Source organism: Podarcis gaigeae (genome assembly GCF_964106915.1).
Source record: "Podarcis gaigeae genome assembly, chromosome: 9".
In the NCBI taxonomy this organism is placed as follows: Eukaryota; Metazoa; Chordata; class Lepidosauria; order Squamata; family Lacertidae; genus Podarcis; species Podarcis gaigeae.
In genome coordinates, this window is record NC_139685.1 from 76,078,160 (window position 1) to 76,095,324 (window position 17,165).

At 48.2% G+C, this 17,165-nt stretch overlaps 1 protein-coding gene across 3 annotated transcripts in view; it reads right to left on the bottom strand.

Moving 5' to 3' along the window:
- ADAM33 (ADAM metallopeptidase domain 33) overlaps window positions 1-17,165 on the bottom strand; it is a 94,252-nt gene that overhangs the window by 56,216 nt on the left and 20,871 nt on the right. For all 3 annotated transcript variants that reach the window (XR_014568342.1, XM_083756409.1, XM_083756408.1), the window contains exon 3: window positions 9,963-10,039. Coding sequence is in view for 2 of the 3 variants with exons in the window: in XM_083756409.1 (XP_083612535.1) it covers window positions 9,963-10,039 (77 nt within the window). In the remaining variant the exon portion in view is untranslated. The remainder of the gene's footprint in view (window positions 1-9,962; window positions 10,040-17,165) is intronic.

Genomic DNA, 17,165 nt, shown 5'->3' on the forward strand with positions numbered 1-17,165 from the left:
TGGACAGTGTTCTCGAAGCTACGAACATGAGTTTGACCAAACTGCAGGAGGCAGTGGAAGACAGGAGTGCCTGGCATGCTCTGGTCCAGGGGGTCACAAAGAAGAAGAAGAAGAAGAAGAAGAAGAAGAAGAAGAAGAAGAAGAAGAAGAAGAAGAAGGAGGAGGAGGAGGAGGAGGAGGAGGAGAGGAGGAGGAGGAGGAGTTTGGATTTGATATCCCGCTTTATCACTACTCGAAGGAGTCTCAAAGCGGCTAATCTTCTCCTTTCCCTTCCTCCCCCACAACAAACACTCTGTGAGGTGAGCGGGGCTGAGAGACTTCAGAGAAGTGTGACTGGCCCAAGGTCACCCAGCAGCTGCATGTGGAGGAGCGGAGACGCGAACCCGGTTCCCCAGATTACGAGACTACCGCTCTTAACCACTACACCAAAGAGTCAGACACGACTAAATGACTAAACAACAACAAATACCTGAAGGAGCCTCTCCACCCCCATCATCCAGCCTGGACACAGAGGTCCAGCTCTGAGGGCCTTCTGGTAGTTCCCTCACTGCGAGAAGTCAAGTTACAGGGAACCAGGCAGAGGGCCTTCTCGGTAGTGGCTCCCACCCTGGGGAACACCCTCCCATCAGATGTCAAGGAAATAAACAACTAACTGACTTTTAGAAGATATCTGAAGGCAGCCCTGTTTAAAGAAGCTTTTAATGTTTGATGTTTTGCTGTATTTTTAATCTTTTGTTGGAAGCCGATGGACAGGATATTATTATTATTATTATTATTATTGCACATTTAAGTTGGCAAAAGGATGGCGAATCTATTCTTGTTCATCTGGTCTTTGTTGCAATGGTGCTGCGATTACAGGGTTGCGTCGTTCGAGCTGCAGATTTTAAGACCTGCCGTTTGCTGTGTCGCCAAAGCTGTTTGCTTTGGTTGTCCTGTTTGCAAAGAAAAGCTGAGACAGGCTGACCACAATGTTTGCGAGAGAGAACTGCGTTGCTGGTGTTTCCAGCTCAACTGCTGGTGTTTAGTCTGATTATGACTCCAGCTCAAGAAAATGTGTTTACTTTAACTCTTGGCACGTTTCGGCCCATCTAAGCCCTGTAGGACCCAAACAGCAGAGGTTGCACAAGCTGCCCTTAAATTTGAGCATAGAATTCCCGCCAGCCCCTCCGTAACAAAAGCAGGAACCAAAATGCTCGGGTGCAAGTAAGGAAGGCATTCTAGGGAACACCAGGAGCGAACTGGCGCCCATGGTCAGCAGCAGCCATTTTGAAAAAAGTTCTCATAAGTGACGCCCCATGCCAAGTGTAATAAACAAAAATCTGCCCTTATTCCCTTATGGGGGACACAAGAGCCCTTACAGAGTCCTTTGCAGGTTCCCCATTGGTCGGAGAAAAGAACAGAGGCCAGCCAGAGAATATTGAGAAGCAAAGCAGCTAGTAAGCCTGATCCTTATTGAACTGTTGCAACAGGGTGCTCCCCTCACACGCAGGAAAGGAGGAGGACCCCGAACAAAGGTGTGCCCACCCTTATATAGACATTTTAAATTGCCCGCCCTGGAGTCCAAGACTACCCCCAGATACATCATACCTACATCACAGTAAGGGGTGGTCTACAACAGAAATCTGAGTGTGTTGTTTACCTCCTGTCTGGCAGGTCACCTGTTAATGGTTACTTGATTTGATACCCTGGGGAGCCTGGCCAGTCTTTTGTAATGATAAATACTTAGTTCCTGAGCCAGGTCACAGGCTCACCCTATTCATACACAGACATACCCTTAAGACAGGATTTGTGAAGGAGAAGACAATGGGGAGGGTCCCCCATATCCTCCCTCCTTGCGGAGAAAACCTTTGGTCAATTTGGAAGTGAAAATGGTTTCAGGGCGGTCCTCCTGTGCTGCTCCAGACATGTGGTCCACACATCTATGTATGCGCTTGGTTGGTACATTTATGAACATTTATTACATATATATATTAAATTTTTTATTTCAAAAGCAAAGTCTGGACACCTTTAAAAGAGGACGGGACAAATTCATGCAAGGGAGGGCTATTGATTGCTAGTAGCCAGGATAACTGTGCTCTGCTTCCACAGAGGTGTAAGAAGAAACTTTGGATCAGGCCCATGGCCCATCTGGTCCAAGATCCTGTTCTTGTAGTGGCCAATCGGATGCCCCAATGAGAAACCCGCAATCAGGATTCAAACACGAGACCCCTCCTGTGGTTTCCAGAAACTGCTCTTCAGAAGCATCACTGCCTCTGACTGTTGGAGCGACAGCATAGCTGCTGGAAACCAAAGAGGGGGGAGAGGGCTCTTGTATTCGAATCCTGCTTGCTGGTTTCCCATTGGAGCATCCGATTGGCCCCCGTGAGAACCGGATCCTGGACTACATCGGCTGTTGGCCTGATCCAGCAAGGCTTTTCTTAGGTTCCTCGTTTCGTTCCACGCATCAAGTCTCCTGGGTTTTCATTTATGCAGCAACAGTTATATTGCAGTTCTTGGAAGACAAAAGCCATTTTATGGTGCATTTCAAAGCCAAAAAACTGATCATGTAGTCAGAGAAGCCATGCATTTAACGGGGGGTTAGGGGGTGAGGCTGGGACATCAGCAACAGATTTGGGCTGAAATCCTAGACACATCTGGAGCTGGGAGTAGGTCCATTGAACTCAGTAATTCTTACTTCCTAGAAGACTTCTGTTGTTTTCTGAATAGAAGGGAGGGGTATATTTTTTTTGGGGGGAGACCTAGATCTTACAATTTTATCGTTTTTACAACCTTATCAGATGACCCCTTTTGTGAGTTTGCATTTCTGTTTCGTTAAAAGTCTTCTACTTGATTTTATTTGTTACGCTATTTTTGGTTTTAATCGGGATCCTGTACACCGTACAGATATATATTTGAGTTTGCAGCATAGAAATTAATCACTACCAATAGGAATAGCTACGACGGCAGCTATATAGGGCTGGCCCAAGCCAAACAGCTGGATTTGGATTTGGGGATGGGTGTAATTTCACCCCTGGAGGCAGAAAAGTCTGGGGAGGGCCAAGGAATGGAAACAAAACCTCATTGTAATGTAATTAGTCACTTCTCTCTGGCTCTCTATGCTTTAAAAAAAAAAACTCTTTTATAACTTGGTTCCTCCCTTTCCATCTATTTAACTCTTGTCACCCAGAGCCCTGTGTCTTAATTATCCCTATTTCATAGAAAGGTTACTCCATGGGTAGGCGAAGCAAGGCCCGGGGGCCAGATCCGGCCCAATCACCTTCTAAATCAGGCCCGTGGACGGTCCGGGAATCAGCGTGTTTTTACATGAGTAGAATGTGTCCTTTTATTTAAAATGCATCTCTGGGTTATTTGTGGGGCACAGGAATTCGTTCATCCCCCCCCCCCCAAAAAAAAATATAGTCCGGCCCCCCACAAGGTCTGAGGAACAGTGAACCGGCCCCCTGCTGAAAAAGTTTGCTGACCTCTGGCTACTCAAACAGACTCAGAAGATGACTTGCTATCACCTGTGAAGATCAATTATGCACATTTCCGAAGATTGCTGATGTTTGCATATCTTAAAATCATAGATTTGTGGGGTTGGAAGGACCCTAAGGATCATCTAGTCCAACCCTCCGCAATGCAGGAAAATGCAGCTGTTGCCTATGAGCAGGGCCAGATTTAGGTTTGACAAGGCCCTCAGCTCCTGAAGGTAATGGAGCCCTTTTTATGTCCAGCTGTCCTTTGTCAACAACAAATTGTCGCTGTTTTCTGTGATGAATATATGCTATATGGTAATTTATGGACCTAAGAGGTATCTAAAGCCATTTGCACACGTTGCCATGCAACCAGTCCACATAGAATATAGGCACCCTATATATAGAAATAAGCAAACCAGTGATATTTTAGGGAGCAGGCGAGGCCCATGACTTACATCATAGGAGCCAACACAATACAAAACACTGTTGCTGTATGTAGGTTTTGTTTGTTTTTTATCTTATATTTTGGAAATGTACATCCAGGTTTTTTCCTTTTAATTTTTTGGGGGCCCCCAAGAGAGTGGGGCCCTAAGCTATAGCTTGTTTAAAAAGGTAAAGGGAACCCTGACCATTAGGTCCAGCTGTGGCCGACTCTGGGGTTGGGGCGCTCATCTCGCTTTATTGGCCGAGGGAGCCAGTGTACAGCTTCCGGGTCACGTGGCCAGCATGACTAAGCCGCTTCTGGCAAACCAGAGCAGTGCACAGAAACACCGTTTACCTTCCCGCCGGAGCAGTACCTATTTATCTACTTGCACTTTGACGTGCTTTCGAACTGCTAGGTTGGCAGGAGCAGGGACCGAGCAACGGGAGCTGACCCCATCGTGGGGATTCGAACCGCCGACCTTCTGATTGGTAAGCCCTAGGCTCTGTGGTTTAACCCACAGCGCCACCCGCGTCCCTTGTTTAGCTTATACCTAAATCCGGCACTGCCTACAGGGTTCGAACCTGCAACCTTGGCATTATCACCCTCATGCTTGAACCGAATGATCTATCCAACTGAGCTTGATCACGCAGTGGTTACGATTTCCATAGCAAGCCCCACCGTTCTTCATCTTAGAAGCCGGCATCCAAAAATGTGTTGAAAGGGAGCATTCTTAAAAAAAACCTCTAACCCTAACCTGGGGGTCCCCTTGATTTGCAATACAGCTCCTGTCAACTCCTGCTAGCATGGATATTGCCGAAGCACAGATGCAGACTGTCCACAGAAAAGCAACAAGTTGATTCATTGCTGCTTCCTTTCCTCAGAAGAGAAAACCACGTTCGTTTCCAATGGCACATACTGCCACTTCTTCAAGTTCCACCTGGTCCTGGTTGTCTCTTTCCCCCCCCCCCACCCAAGAGAACCCCCCTTTCCCTGGCTGCAAATTCCCCCCAGTTTGCAGGACCCGGCCGTGCCCCGACGGCAGAAACTCAAGCGAGCCTGTCAAACTCTCTCTCTCCTTGCGAGCTCAACTTCCCCCCAAATCAAAACCAGCTCCGTTCTTGTATGTTTTCACAACCGTGCATTTCAACGGGGCTGCAGTTGGCGGCCAAAAGGGAAGGTGATCCGGAGCGGCGGTGGCAAGGGGGGTTCCGGGCAGATTCTAGTTCAGACGGTTAATCTTGCAAATCAAGGCTTTGCTAACCCAGATCTGCAGGGCAGCAGGTTGGGAAAGGCCAGTTCAATGTCTCTCTCCATTTCACACCCTAGTGATTACAGTGGTACCTCAGGTTAAGTACTTAATTCATTCTGGAGGTCTGTTCTAAACCTGAAACTGTTCTTAACCTGAAGCACCACTTTAGCTAATGGGACCTCCTGCTGCTGCCGCGCTGCCGGAGCACGATTTATGTTCTCATCCTGAAGCAAAGTTCTTAACCTGAGGTATTATTTCTGTGTTAGCGGAGTCTGTAACCTGAAGCGCATGTAACCTGAAGCATATGTAACCCGAGGTACCACTGTTATCTGTTACATCTTTTAGGTGCCCAGCGATGCTCTGATGTCCTGGTAACTGCCTTGGCAAGACACTCCTGAGAGTTATAAGAGGAGGATTTTTATTTTATTTTTTGAAAACACCAATATGCATCAGGACCAAATGGCCAATCTAGTCCTGTTCTGCGGCCAACCAGATGCCCACTATAGGAAACCAGCAAGCACAAAAGCATCCCTCTGCTCCTGCGGTTTCCAGCAGGTAAGGTAAAAGGTCAAGGACCCCTGGACGGTTAAGTCCAGTCAAAGGCAACTATGGGGTGCGGCACTCATCTCATTTTTCAGGCCGAGGGATCTGGTGTTTGTCCACAGACAGCTTTCTGGGTCAGGTGGCCAGCATGGCAAAACCACTTCTAGCTCAAAGGGACACCATGATGGAAACCAGAGCACACAGAAACGCAGTCTACCTTCCCGCCGCAGTGGTACCTATTTATCTACTTGCACTGACGTGCTTTCGAACTGCTAGGTTTGATTTGATTTAAGTTTCTACTGAAATGAGGCTGTATTTTAATGTTTTTTAATATTGTTTTTTAAGTTGTAATTCAATCAATTGTTTTTATACCTGGTGTTAGCCGCCCTGAGCCCGGTCTTGGCTGGGGAGGGTGAGATATAAATAAAATTTATTATTATTAATTATTATTAGGTTGGCAGGAGCTAGGACAGAGCAACAGGAGCTCACCCTGTTGTGGGGATTCGAACCGCTGACCTTCCGACCGGCAAGCCCAAGAGGCTCAGTGGTTTAGACCACAGCGCCACCTGCATCCCTCAGCATTGCTGCTTCTGACCATGGAGGCAGAGCTTCAAGGACAGTAGTCTTTTAGGTGCCAAGAGATACTCTGATGTCCTGGTAACTGCCTTGGCAAGACACTCCCGAGAGTTATAAGAGGAGCACATCTTCTTTTTGAAAACACCGATGTGGATCAGGCCCAAATGGCCCATCTAGTCCAGGGTCCTATTCTGACTGTGGCCAATCAGATGCCCATTATGGGAAAGCAGCAAACATGGTCCAAGCCCCAAAGGAACTCTCCGCTCCTGTGATTTCCAGTCCCTGGCATTCAGAAACACTGCTACCTCGGATTGTGGAGGCAGAGTTGAGCCACAATGGCTAGTAGCCATCGAGAGACTCATCCTCCATGAATTTGTTTGATCTTTTAAAGCCATCCAACCTCTGCTTCCTTTGAGAGGAGATCCTGCAGTTTAACGCTGCATTATGGGAAGACAATAATGCCCACTTACACCACAAAGAACTCATAACCCACCTATCGTATTTTTTGCTCTATAGGACGCACCAGACCATAGGAGGCGGAGAACAGGAAAAAAAAATTCTCCCCCTCTCTGCTCAGTGCCCCTTCAGCGAAGCGGCAGGAGAAACGGAGCCCCTTCCATTTCTCCTCCCGCTTCGCCGAAGGGGCGCTGTGCAGAGAGGGAAAACTGTGCAGCGCCTCTCCTGCGAAGCGAAGCCTGGAGAGCAAGAGGGATCGGTGTGCACTGACCCCTCTCACTCTCCAGGCTTCAGACGGCTATCCACAAGCCTTCGGAGCGCAGCGGAAACTCCTGCTGCGCTCCGAAGGCTTGCGGATAGCTGCCTGAAGCCTGAAGCCCCTGGAGCGCAGCGGGGGTTCCCTTCAGGCGGCTTCAGCGAAAGCAACTAGAAGCCTCCGGAGCGCGGGGGGAGCTCTCCCTCTGCGCTTTGGAGGCTTCGCGTTGCTATCGCTGAAGCCAAGGAGCCTGCATTCGCTCCATAGGATGCACACACATTTCCCCTTAATTTTTGGAGGGGGAAAGTGCATCCCGTAGAGCGAAAAATATGGTACTTTCCACAGCCAGAATCATCATAGCCAGACACTGGAGAGACCTGTCAGGAGGAAGCATGGACCAATGGTACCAAATAGTACAAGAAACAGCCCTACTAGAAAAATTAACCAATAAACCAAAACTGACATGGGGACAAACACAAGAAGAGGCCTTCACCCCCGTATGGCTCCCCTTTATCACATACACAGCCCAACAAGACAACAACAAAAATCCACCAACAGCATACAAATCAACATGGCTAACCTGATCCAAAACACCCACCCACCCCGCTCACACATGAAAACAAAGACCACCACAGCCAACCACAAGTGAATAACCACACCCTAGGCCAACCCCAACCTCTCTCACCACCAAAGGAACACAAGTGAACAGCAGAAAACCTGCACAAGCAACGCTGACACAAAACCCCACATATATTAAGTAAAATAGAAACATCACCACCCAACCCCATCCCCACCCATCTTTCCTCCCCCCTTCACCTCTTTCCCCCTTTTCTTCCTAATGTCTCAACAAATGAAACTGATTTGTAAAAATGTTACATGGGGGGGGGGAATAGGAGAGAGAGACATTGCAAACACTTTTGTAAATCAAGAAAATCTTTAATAAAAATAACTAAACAAAAAACAAAAACAAAAACCGCTGCATTATGGGGGCAAAGTTTGTGTCGTCTGCCCCGGAAGCTCCAAAATTCAAGCGTGTTATGACAGAAGGGAGAAAACCTTTTTGGTTTCTATGGAAGCCACCCAGAGTGGCTGGGGAGGCCCAGCCAGATGGGCGGGGTATAAATTATTATTATTATTATTATTATTATTATTATTATTATTATTATTATTACTACTATTATTATTATTATTCCCTTCTACACGGGTTCTGTATCTCCTATGTCTTTCTCTCTCTTTTTGTTTATGTCGCAAAATGTTTAGGGCACATATAGTTATGTACTTTTTGAACTTTCAATAAAGATGCTTTTTAAAAAATTAAAACCATGGCGGAAGCCCCTGAGAAGTTAGTCCATGAGGAATTGGATCCATTGTGGTGAAAAGGACTCCCATCCTCAGTTTGAAAAATGGGCATTGACTACATTATTACATGAGCACTGTTCCACAGCATTTGATATTTTCATTTACATACATTCATTCGAAATAAGATGGGTTTATGAAGCAATTCTATATCCTCCCACCACGCTTAGGAAGAATTCTACAAAACAGTAGTCAACATCTGGAATCACCGTTCAGTGTTGGATATCATATTTGCTGAATACACAAAGCTTCACAGCTTGTCTTTCATCGTACAAAGTCTGGTGCCTCGCTTCATTTAAAGATTTTCAGAGACTTTGAGACTAAAGATTTCATTTTGTACTTGTTAGGGTCTGAAGGAATTCTATAAAAGATTGTTTATTGCGTATGTACATGGCCATCATGTTGTCTAGACATTGCTGATGGAAAATGGGCATGTCTACTGCCTGTTAGGGGACGCGGGTGGCGCTGTGCTTTAAACCACAGAGCCTAGGGCATGCCAATCAGAAGGTCGGCGGTTCGAATCCCCGTGATGGGGTGAGCTCCCGTTGCTCGGTCCCTGCTCCTGCCCACCTAGCAGTTTGAAAGCACAAAGTGCAAGTAGATAAATAGGGACCGCTCAGGTGGCAAGGTAAACAGTGTTTCCATGCGCTGCTCTGGTTCGCCAGAGTCCTGCTGGCCACATGACCCGGAAGCTGTACGCCGGCTCCCTCGGCCAATAAAGCGAGATGAGCGCCGCAACCCCAGAGTCGGTCACGACTGGACCTAATGCTCAGGGGTACCTTTACCATCTGTGATTTGTCAGGGGTTAAACTGTGGAACTGCCTGCCTCAGGATGCAATGATGGCCATCAGACTGGATGGCTGGAAAAAGCATTTGACAGATTCATGGAAGAGAGGAGGCAGGAATGCTTCGGAATAACAGCTGCTGGAAGCCACGGGAGGAGAAAGGGGTCCTGTGTTTGAATCCTGATTGTTGGTTTCCCTTTGGCCACTGTGAGGACAGGATTCGGGATCAGGTGGGCCCTTGGTCTGATCTTATCCTTTCAGGAAGCCAGAATAACTCACCTGGCAAAGCCCACCAATGTCCCAGCCCAGACTCAGCAGGAATTCATCTCTGCTCCAGCCAAGGGCTCAACTTTCTGCAAGGAACATGCACGCTCCTGCTGAGAGCTCTGAGCCGTGGCTCAAATCAAAAGGAGCCGGTGTTTTTGCAACAGTGTGTTACAGCAAGGTATGTCGGGCGAGCCAGCCATTTCTGGAAGCTCTGGTGTCACGTTCTGGGCCGGAACACTTTTTAAAAAATATACCAACTTTTAAAGAATATTTGCATTCCCCAAAAACACACCCTCGACAGCACATTTTTAAGACTGCAAGAAGGAACTTTGCTGGATCAGGCCAATGGCCCACCTAGTCCAGCATCCTATTCTCACAGTGGCCACCCAGATGTCTGCAAGTAGGATTCGAACACAGGAGCACTCTACCCTTCGCCCCTTTCATCCTCGGCAAGGAGCAGAACAAACTCCTCAAGATACACAACTCCTCTCCCGTTGGCACAATGTATACAGAGCTCCGGCATTTCTGGGTGCAGGATCTTGACCCTCTGGGAGTTCCTACTAAGTGGGCTCTTCGACAGGCACATAATACTTACTGGTTTCTTTCCAGCACCAAAAGAAGATCTTTGCCTTCCACGGTCACCGCTATCTCTCCACGGGCAGGAAATGGAGTCTGCAGAAGAGAGAGAGAAGGAGAGATATCAGCTCACACCGGACACCTTTTCTGATGCCAGATTCCAGCAAGTTCCCCAATTCTGGGCAAAAGATGGGAAACCTCTGCCAGTCAGGTAGCCCCCCTGATGCCAGCACAACTGACACAGAAAGAAAGGAGGAAGGGATTTGGGTGTCAGCTGCCCGGAACAAACAGTGTGCCCCAAATCTCTAGATGACCTTCCCTAGCAATGACACAAAAGGGAAAATGAAGGTACATTCTTTCACCTTTAGTGGACGTGCCCAAAGATTTATGGGAGATGATCTATAATGAAATGAAAAAGGTATTTAAATATACCTTTCTGAAGAAACCAGAGGCCTTCCTCCTGGGCATAGTCGGCCAATTGGTGCCAAAGAAGGATAGAACTTTCTTTATGTATGCAACAACAGCAGCAAGAATACTTATTGCAAAGCATTGGAAGACACAAGATCTACCCACTCTGGAAGAATGGCAGATGAAGGTGATGGACTATATGGAATTGGCAGAAATGACCGGCAGAATCCGAGACCTGGGAGAAGAGTTGGCGGAAGAAGAATGGAAGAAATTTAAAGACTATCTGCAGAAACACTGTAAAATTAATGAATGTTAAAATGATGTTGGATTGAAAATAAGTGGCATTAGCAACAAAGTTAATAAGAATATGCAAAAATGAATTGATAATGGATGAAAATATAGAGTTATAATATGTTAAGATATAGAGTTAAGATAAATGAAAGAGGGTAAGGATTTGCTGATTTGATTATGTAAATGGGAATACAAAAAGGGGAGGTGTGAGGAGGTCAAGGAAACAAGCTAATGAGTTTAAAGTTATAAAAAATGGATTTGTTTTTAATTCTTTCTTATCTATTTTTATGTATTTTTGTATGTTTTATTTTTTTATCTTTTTCTTTTCATATGTTTTTTTTTGTATTTTGTTAATCTCTGTCTTTGTAAAATCTCAATAAATATTCTATTAAAAAAACGGGGAAATGTCACAGGAGGTAAGGCAGAATTTAATTGTACCCAAAGGGATAATTCCTGCAGCAACGAATATCAGTCCACTGGCACCCAGGTGCAATGAATCAAAGAACTGTAGAATTGGGAGGGACCCCAAGAGTTATCTAGTCAAACCCCGTGCAATGAAGGAATCTCAACAAATGCAGACAACTGCTGGAGATGTGGAAGTAAAAATGCAAACTTAGTACATATGATGATTAACTGCCCGGTGATAAGGTCATTTTGGTGTGAGGTAAGGATATATATAGCAAGAGTAATAAAAAGAAACAGATATTTAGGGGATTTGAATCTAATTCTAAATTATATACCAGAAACGTGGGAGATTACAAGGGGTCAAAAAAAATGGATGTACCGTGCCATATTAGAAGCAAAAAAAACTTGTTTTGATGAATTGGAAGAGCCACAAAAAGATCCCATTGAGCACATGGATTGACAATATGGAGAGACTAGTTACATACGAAAAGGATTGCATATTGATGCAAATTAAGAATGGATAAATATGAAGAAATCTGGAAGGATTACCGTATTTTTCGCTCTACAAGGTGCACCAGACCACAAGACGCACCTAGTTTTTGGAGGAGGAAAACAAGAAAAAATATTCTGAATCCCAGAAGCCAGAAAAGCAAGAGGGATCGCTGCGCAGTGAAAGCAGCAATCCCTCTTGCTGTTCTGGCTTCTGGGATAGCTGCACAGCCTGCATTCGCTCCATAAGACGCACACACATTTCCCCTTGCTTTTTAGGAGGGAAAAAGTGAGTCTTATAGAACAAAAAATACAGTACTTAAGCGATAAGGCGGAAAGTGGTGGGAAGTAGGGGGAGGAGAGAGAGGTGGGGAGATATTGTTAAAAAGGTGTAGTTATAGGTATATCAGTACCTATATTGTATTATTACTGTTATTGCGGTTTTTGTTGTATGTGTTTGTTGTGGTTGATGTCTGTATTGGAAAAAACGATTAAATAAATTTAAAAAAATAAACGAAGGATTCTCAGCTAAAGCATCCATGCAGGGCTGTCTTAAGCATATGTGGTGCCAGGGTGCAAAGATCCGCCCAGTACACACACACCCAGGTTGCCCAGTCCCAGGTGTGCAGGAGGGCGGAGCCGGCCAGCCGCCTCAGCATCTCGCTGGCTCAGTCACCCCCGAACCCGCGGCGCAGGGCCACCCGCTGCAGAAGAGCCCGCTGCGGCGCGCCGACCGATGGGCGGGCTCTTCCCCAGACTCAACTCTCAGGCCCCAGACTCTCGGCCTGGCGCCCCTGAGAGCCCGGCACCCAGGTGCCCCACACCCCCAGCGCCTATGGGTAAGATGGCCCTGAATTCATGACAGAGGACCATCCAACCTCTGCTGAAAAACTTCCAAGGAAGGAGAGTCCACCATCTTCCGAGGGAGACTGTTCCACTGCTGAACAACTCTTACTGTCAGAAAGTTTTTCCAAATGCTTAGTCAGAATCCCCTTTCTTGTATTCTGAAGCCATGGGTTCGAGTCCTACCCTCCAGAGCAGGAGAAAACAAGCTTGCTCCATCTTCCATGTGACAGCCCTTGAGATATCATATCTCCTCTCAGTCTCCTCTTTCCCAGGTTAAACATACCCAGCTCCTTCAACCGTTCTTCATAAGGCCTGGTTTCCAGACCTTTGATCATCTTGGTCGCCCTCCTCTGCACACCTTCCAGCTTGTCCACATTCTTCTTAAATTGTGGTGCCCAGAACTGGACACAGTATTCCGCATGTAGTCTGACCAAGGCAGGATAAAAGGTAAAGAGTAAAGGGACCCCTGAGCAGTAGGTCCAGTCGTGGCCGATTCTGGGGTTGCGGTGCTCATCTCGCTTTATTGGCCGAGGGAGCCGGCGTACAGCTTCCGGGTCATGTGGCCAGCATGACTGAGCCACTTCTGGCAAACCAGAGCAGTGCACGGAAATGCCGTTTACCTTCCCGCCGGAGCGGTACCTATTTATCTACTTGCAGTTTGACGTGCTTCTGAACTGCTAGGTTGGCAGGAGCAGGGACCGAGGAACGGGAGCTCACCCCTTCGCAGGGATTCAAACCGCAGACCTTCTGATCGGCAAGCCCTAGGCTCTGTGGTTTAACCCACAGCGCCACCCGCGTCCCTTGTTTAGCTTATACCTAAATCCGGCACTGCCTACAGGGTTCGAACCTGCAACCTTGGCATTATCACCCTCATGCTTGAACCGAATGATCTATCCAACTGAGCTTGATCAGGCTCTGCTGTTTAACCCATAGCTACTTCCCTCGATCTGGAACTATACTTCTGTTGATGCGGCCTAGAATAATGTTAGCTTTTTTTGCTGCTTCATCACAAACTGTTGACTCATTTTAAGCTTGTGCCCCACCAAGACCTGCAGAGGCGAAGGAGGCAAGGAGGCAAATATTCATACCTCCCGAAGTCAGACAGTTATGCATTGCGAGAAAAGAGAGGCCACAGATTTGCATAGAAATCAGACTATGTATAAACACCAGTTTCAAGAAGTCCCTCAAAGTGACAGCACTCCGTGGGGGGGGGTCAGTTTAGAGCGGGGGTCAGCAACGTGTGGCCCATGGGCCGAATGCGGCCCACGACAATCGTTTTACCGGCCTACAAGCCGCCCCTGAACCGAGCCACGCATTTGGCGAGTCCCCTGCACGCTGCGCTAAACCAGTGCAGGACGGCACGGGGACTCACCGAGCGGTGCCAGAAATCGCGTCTGCGCACACACAGATACCGGAAATCACGTCTGCGCAAGTGCAGATACTGGAAATCGCATGTGCAGATGTCCAGACGCCGAAAATCACTTCTGCGCAGGTGCAATTTTTAGCGTCTGGGCATGCGCGGAAGGGATTTACAGCATCGCGGTGCACCAGTCCGGCCCACAGATGATCTCCGTGGGAGTGATCTAGCCCATGGCCAGTAAACCTTGCTGACCCCTGGTTTAGAGGGAAGGCAAGTAACAGGTGGGAGAAGTACAGAAAATTATGCACCATGTAGACAGAGTGCCTTTTTCTCCCTTTCTCAATACAGTGGTACCTCTGGTTGCGAACGGGATCCATTCCAGAGGCCCGTTCGCAAACTGAAAAGAACACAACCCGCGTCTGCACACGTGCGGGTTGCGATTCGCAGCTTCTGCACATGCACGTGACATCATTTTGCATGTGTGATGGCCTGGGAATCCGATTCAGAGGCTGAACCGGAGGAATCCCAGCCTGCACAGGAGTCCCTACCTCCAGGGCCGGCTGAACTGGGGCAGGGCCTTGATTCTGAAGCGCCTGCACCTGTGCCGGATCCTCAGGAGCAGGCACCAGGTGAATCCACTCTGGCTCCAGAGGTGGTTGAGGACTCAGTGCCTACAGGTGAGTCTCCCCCTGGGCCCGGTAACCCTTCAGCCTCTCCTGAACTGCAGAGGCTCAGGGCAGAGAGGCGAAGGGAACTGGTTTCTCCCAGGAGGAGTGCTCGCCTTGAGGCCAGGAGAGGCGGGTCTCCTGGGGGCCGGGACCGCCCCTGGCCTCAGAGAAGATAAAGGCCAGTCAGCCCGGTCCCAGGTTGCGGGAGCAACGTCGTTGATGAGCTGTTTCGGCCAGCATCCAGTCCTGTTTCCCCCAGAGTTCCTGTCCTTGCCCGGCTTCCCACTGTCGACCCCGCTTCGCCCGAGGAGGACTGTCTGCCGACCCTCAACTCAGGTCCTGGACCTCGCCTCACGGTAACCTCTCCCCCTGGACCAGCACAGCATGTCTGCGCATGCACGAGCGACGAAACCCGGAAGTAACCCTTTCCAGTACTTCCAAGTCGCTGCGGGATGCAACCTGAAAATTCGCAGCCTGAAGCAAACATAACATGAGCTATGACTGTATACGACAACTCAGTGGCCTGCATGTTTATTGCATGTTGCTTCAAAAGACCCTGATTTGGGACAGAGGGGCTGCCGTGCACCTAGCAGGCTGCCATGCCGATCCAGCATGCTTCAATTTGGGGAGAGATGATGCCTTCCTATGTTTTTCACTGAAGATCAACAGGAGCTACTTGTCAAAGGTCGCGCAAGGTCAGTGTGTTGGAAAGAAACAAGCCAGCCTCTCTCTCTTGTGCACCCGCACACTTCTCTAATGAAAGGGGTGTCCAACCCTTCGCGGCTTCCTGCGCTACCTCCGGGTGACTGCAGAATGCATCACCCCAGCCGAGACTGAAAACAGGGCCTTCGGCTTCCAGGCACCAGATGACAAACAGGTGTTTAAAAATAAAAAATAACCGCGAGAGGAGAAAGGACTGAGTCAGCCTCGCAAGACGTGCCAAGCGTCTGGCAGCCTAGGCTGGCCTGCAGAAGAGTTTTTTCACAGGAAAGAGAGGGGGGAGAGGGAGAAGGCCCAGGACCAAAAATTTTTGCAGTGCGGAGAAACAGCCACTGTGGTTTTATCATGGCCTAGGACCCTCGAAAGGGACGCGGGTGGCGCTGTGGGTAAAAGCCTCAGCGCCTAGGGCTTGCCGATCGAAAGGTCGGCGGTTCGAATCCCCGCGGCGGGGTGCGCTCCCGTTGCTCGGTCCCAGCGCCTGCCAACCTAGCAGTTCGAAAGCACCCTTGGGTGCAAGTAGATAAATAGGGACCGCTTTCTAGCGGGAAGGTAAACGGCGTTTCCGTGTGCAGCTCTGGCTCGCCAGAGCAGCGATGTCACACTGGCCACGTGACCCGGAAGTGTCTTCGGACAGCGCTGGCCCCTGGCCTCTTGAGTGAGATGGGCGCACAACCCCAGAGTCTGGCAAGACTGGCCCGTACGGGCAGGGGTACCTTTACCTTTACCTTTTTAGGACCCTCGAAGTTCCGGGACCGCCTCTCCTGGTATGCCCCGCGGAAGACCTTAAGGTCCACAAATAGGAACACCCTAGAGGTCCCGGGCCCTAAGGAAGTCAGATTAGCCTCAACCAGAGCCAGGGCCTTTTCAGCACTGGCCCCGGCCTGGTGGAACGCTCTGTCTCATGAGACCAGGGCCCTGCAGGATCTGATTTCTTTCTGCAGAGCCTGTAAGATGGAGTTGTTCCGCCTGGCCTTTGGCTTGGAATCAACTTGATCCCCTTCCCCTCTTTCCTTTCTCCTTCTGTGATGGAACTCCTATTTGGAGACTTCCCTGGCTTTTTTCTGGCCCATGTAGGACCAGTCTGAATAGTTGGCCTTGGTGAAGATTTGACGTTTTCATCCCCCAAAAGTTTTTGATTGGAGTTTCTGCTGAAATGAGGCTGCATTTTAATGTTGTATTTTAATCTTGTTTTTAATCAATTGTTTTTATATCGGGTGTTACCCGCCCTGAGCCCAGTCTTGGCTGGGGAGGGCGGGGTATAAATAAATAAATTTATTTATTTATTTATTTATTTATTATTATTATTATTATTTATTATTATTATTATTATTATTATTATTATTATTATTATTATTATTTTACTGTGCATCCCTTGCGAAGAAAGCCCCTCTTCATGCAGCATGGTTAAACTACGGAACTCACTTCCTCAGGAGGCAATGATGGCCACCAAGTTAGATGGTTTGACAAGGGGATTCGATGAATTGATGGTTATTGATGGCTATCAGTCACGACGGCTCGGCTCTGCCTCCCTAGCCGAAGACAGCAATATTCCGATTACCAATTGCTGGAAATCTTAGCAGGAGGAGGAGGGGCTGAGAAGCAATGACTGAGCTCAAGGTCAACCCCATGACTGAGTGAGGTTCCAGACCAGGGGTCAGCAAACTTTTTCAGCAGGGGGCCGGTCCACTGTCCCTCAAACCTTGTGGGGGGCCGGACTATATTTTGAAAATAAAAATAAAAGTGAATTCCTATGCCCCACAAATAACCCAGAGATGCCTTTTAGATAAAAGCGCACATTCTACGCATGTAAAAACACCAGGCAGGCCCCACAAATAACCCAGAGATGCATTTTAAATAAAAGGACACATTCTACTCATGTAAAAACACACTGATTCCCAGACTGTTCGTGGGCCGAATTTAGAAGGCGATTGGGCCGGATCCGGCCCCCGGGCCTTAGTTTGCCTACCCATGTTCCAGACCCTGGTCGTTCCCAGGTCCAAGTCGGAAACTCCAACCACTGCACGGCGCTGCCTCT